Source organism: Contarinia nasturtii, unplaced genomic scaffold (genome assembly GCF_009176525.2).
Source record: "Contarinia nasturtii isolate CC-2019 unplaced genomic scaffold, AAFC_CNas_1.1 Cnas_scaffold_4585, whole genome shotgun sequence".
Taxonomy (NCBI): Eukaryota; Metazoa; Arthropoda; class Insecta; order Diptera; family Cecidomyiidae; genus Contarinia; species Contarinia nasturtii.
This window is the reverse complement of record NW_022201874.1, coordinates 1-3,203: the sequence shown is the minus strand read 5'-3', so window position 1 is coordinate 3,203 and position 3,203 is coordinate 1. Positions and strand designations below refer to the sequence as shown.

The 3,203-nt window shown below is 28.8% G+C and overlaps 2 protein-coding genes across 2 annotated transcripts; one reads left to right on the top strand and one right to left on the bottom strand.

Moving 5' to 3' along the window:
* Positions 1 to 39: 39 nt before the first annotated feature.
* LOC116351061 lies at positions 40 to 1,470 on the top strand. Its single transcript, XM_031783105.1, has 5 exons — positions 40 to 107; positions 290 to 319; positions 385 to 650; positions 720 to 968; positions 1,043 to 1,470. The coding sequence occupies exons 1-5, from the start codon at positions 40 to 42 to the stop codon at positions 1,231 to 1,233; spliced, it is 804 nt and encodes a 267-aa protein (XP_031638965.1). The 3' UTR covers positions 1,234 to 1,470.
* A 138-nt stretch (positions 1,471 to 1,608) lies between these two features.
* On the bottom strand, positions 1,609 to 3,203 carry LOC116351062 (zinc metalloproteinase nas-7-like). Its single transcript, XM_031783106.1, has 6 exons — positions 3,126 to 3,203; positions 2,775 to 2,829; positions 2,444 to 2,625; positions 2,157 to 2,274; positions 1,869 to 2,085; positions 1,609 to 1,795 (listed from the first exon to the last, which is right to left on the bottom strand). The coding sequence occupies exons 1-5, from the start codon at positions 3,165 to 3,167 to the stop codon at positions 1,895 to 1,897; spliced, it is 588 nt and encodes a 195-aa protein (XP_031638966.1). The 5' UTR covers positions 3,168 to 3,203; the 3' UTR covers positions 1,609 to 1,795; positions 1,869 to 1,894.

Here is a 3,203-nt window from a genome sequence, read left to right as displayed (position 1 = left end):
TTTCAAAATGAAGGTTCTTCTATTAAAATTTGTGGACAAATGGTTGAGTATTATGAAAATATTGGATGCAAAACAATCAACAAATCAAAAGATATATGCTCATCAAGGTATAAACAGATTTCCATTTTTTTCGAAATCATTAAATTTGCTTCGGAGTGTAATGGGACGTCTAGAAATAAGTTCTCAGTAAAATGCGTAAAGACTTCAAGGGGTCAAAGGCTACTTGATTAGGTTTGATTTGTATGATTTCAATAATTGTCGACGAAAACAACTTTTTTTCGTGTTGTAGGTGCCATTGCAGCATGTATTTTAAATGGGAGTATGGTTTGGTATTTTATCGGGTGTGCGTGCAATTTTTTGTTTTTTTTCTTCTTGAAATTTCAGCTTAATGTGTCCAGACTTTCATAAATTTGACAAAGAAAAATGTCATTTCAACGGGAAATCCTTTAGCGTTGGACAAATGATACCAGATGCATTACTATTCTGGAGATGCAATGAATCTTGTGAATGTATTCGAGATGATTTCGGAGAAATAGGAATTGGATGTAAATCTAAAATTATTCAGAGACCTGGTTACTATTTTCGACGAAGCACATGCATATCACAATATAAAAATATACAAGATTGCAATAACTCACATCGAATTTGCGGTAAATAATAAACAAAATCAAAACATATATGTCAAATGTTCAACAACTATTAGTTTCATTTCCATTTAGATCCAGCGGAAATTGACAAACTGGAAAAATGTTATAGCGAAGGTCAAACCTATCATTTGGGCCAAAAAATGTATTTTCGAACAAAATGCTATAAATGTCTTTGTACCGAAGATTTTGATAATGCAACTTCAATTTTTGAGAATCACAATTGCATAAAATCAGATTGTCAAAGTTATAATTTTCATCTTATAATGGACGGTTGCGTTCCAATTTTCGAAAATGATTGTTGTGTATACAATATGAGATGTCGTAAGTTTCTATATAATTCTAGTCTTCTTCACATTTCACAATTCTCATTGAAAAAAACTATTTACTTTCTTTAGCGTACGATAATGAACTCATGATCGACCCACAATCAATATCACTTGAGAAAACAAATGAACCAGTTTGTAGATTTGGTGATTTGACTCTAAGACGAGGTGAAAAAATAAAATACAAACCGACTGTACCACGTAATTTTAATGGTACACTCTGCGAATGTATTATACCACCATTTATTACATGTGTCATATAAAGAAATTAAGGAAATTTGAAATCATTACTGCTAATAATGAAATGAAAAAACAATGAAGAATATGTCAATTTTTAGATATTGATGATAATAATAACGTTTATTTAGATTTCTCCATTATGACAGCATACCTATTTTACGTTTTGAAAGTTTTGTTTAGTGTAGCATTTTAATTTTCATTCAAATTTGTTCTGAGAGTGTTCATATTTTATCTCATTTGAGAGTTCATTAAAAATTTTACTTCCTCTATACAACAATGAGTTTCTACTACATGATTTAATTGCATCAGTGAGATCGATTTCCATATTAATTTTTCTAAAATCTCTATCATGATTTTGATTTTTAAATTTAATTTTTTCTGTTAAATATCTTGGTACTTGGTAACATATTATTTTAAAATACAATTACATTATGTATATGCAATTGTATATAATGTCATTGTACGGAATCAAGATCAATTGCCACATCTATAGAAGTACTTTATTTTGGCGATGTCAATTTTGCTTAATTTGTTACTTTTTCCAATTTTATTCGGATCACCTTCCATTTCTGTTTTATATGCTCTCTGTGAAAAAAATTAGCAACGTAGTTAGTTTTGTAAAATACTTGATTGATTTGTTATCTATTAAGTTACATACTTGCGGAATTTCGATTGATGTCGTATTCATTTCAAGAACGTAGCGTCACGAGGATAGTGCATGACGCTATCGTAATCATACGGAAAATATTTGTCGTATTGTGATCCACATGAGGATCTAGAAAATTGCCTTATGAAATCCTCATCTATATTCTCCCATTTGATATCCACATAGCTGTCTCTGTTTGGGACCTGGTGCATATGAGCGAACCCCAATACTATAAAACAATTAGATGATTTAAATGAATAATTCTCACTGAATATTAAGAAAAATAAAAATTTTGCTTACTATGCATAGTTTCATGCAACAGAGCCATCCTATTGGTTAGGCAGTAATCTTCCAACTCCATAAATACGACGCCAGTTTCATTATATCCGTAGTTTGAGAAGCAGCCTTCTTTTATTTTCTAAACAGTTTTTCATTTCAATTTTGGTTACATATATTTAATGCTGCATATTAATGCCATTTAATGAAAATCAACATAGGATACATAGCATGATATTGATACTATGTAATATAGCTATCGAGGGAAAAGTGCCTCTTATTTTATTTTTTGAAAAAATATTTTCACTTACATTAATTTTGAGATACTGCATTTGATTTGTGCGTTCTACAAATGTAACGCAATTTTGTGTCTCATTTTGTATAACATCAAAAGCCTCTGTTATGTTTTTCCTGTAAGGTGCACTGATTCTTGAACTTATTTTGTAAAAAACTCTATTATTTGGCCATTTATTCCCTTTGAAATTCGTATTACCTTCACAATTCAAATCAAAAAAAAAAAAAAAAAAATTATGAATGTATTACCAACAATTAAGAATCAAAGGCTACTAGGAAAATACTTTTAATTCCATGAAAAAAAATAATATCAAAATTATGACTCAATATCAAATTGAGGTTACTCACTGGCTAATTTAATACGTATCTTAATACATTCATCGGGTTCTTTACAATGGGCAATCTACGCATGAACGAATTAAATATAAATATGTTATATTTAAATTTTGGTTTTTAAAACAATAGTTTTCTTAGTTCAACAATACTATAGTTTTTTATAGATTTATACACACTAAAGCTATTAAAGCATTTATTTTCTGAGACATTTGATACATAAATCTCTTTTTTTTCTCACTCAAAAATTTATGTGCAATATTGAGGTGAACATTAAAACGATCGACATAAATATAATTTCAATTATTACTTGACAAGTAACAAAGTACGATAAATTTATGAAAAAAATCGCTAAAAATTACTTACAGAGAAGAAGTGTAATAAAAATAAACCAACGATTATCTTCATTTTTTAATTATTTGAGCAAATGATGCTTGAGTTTTT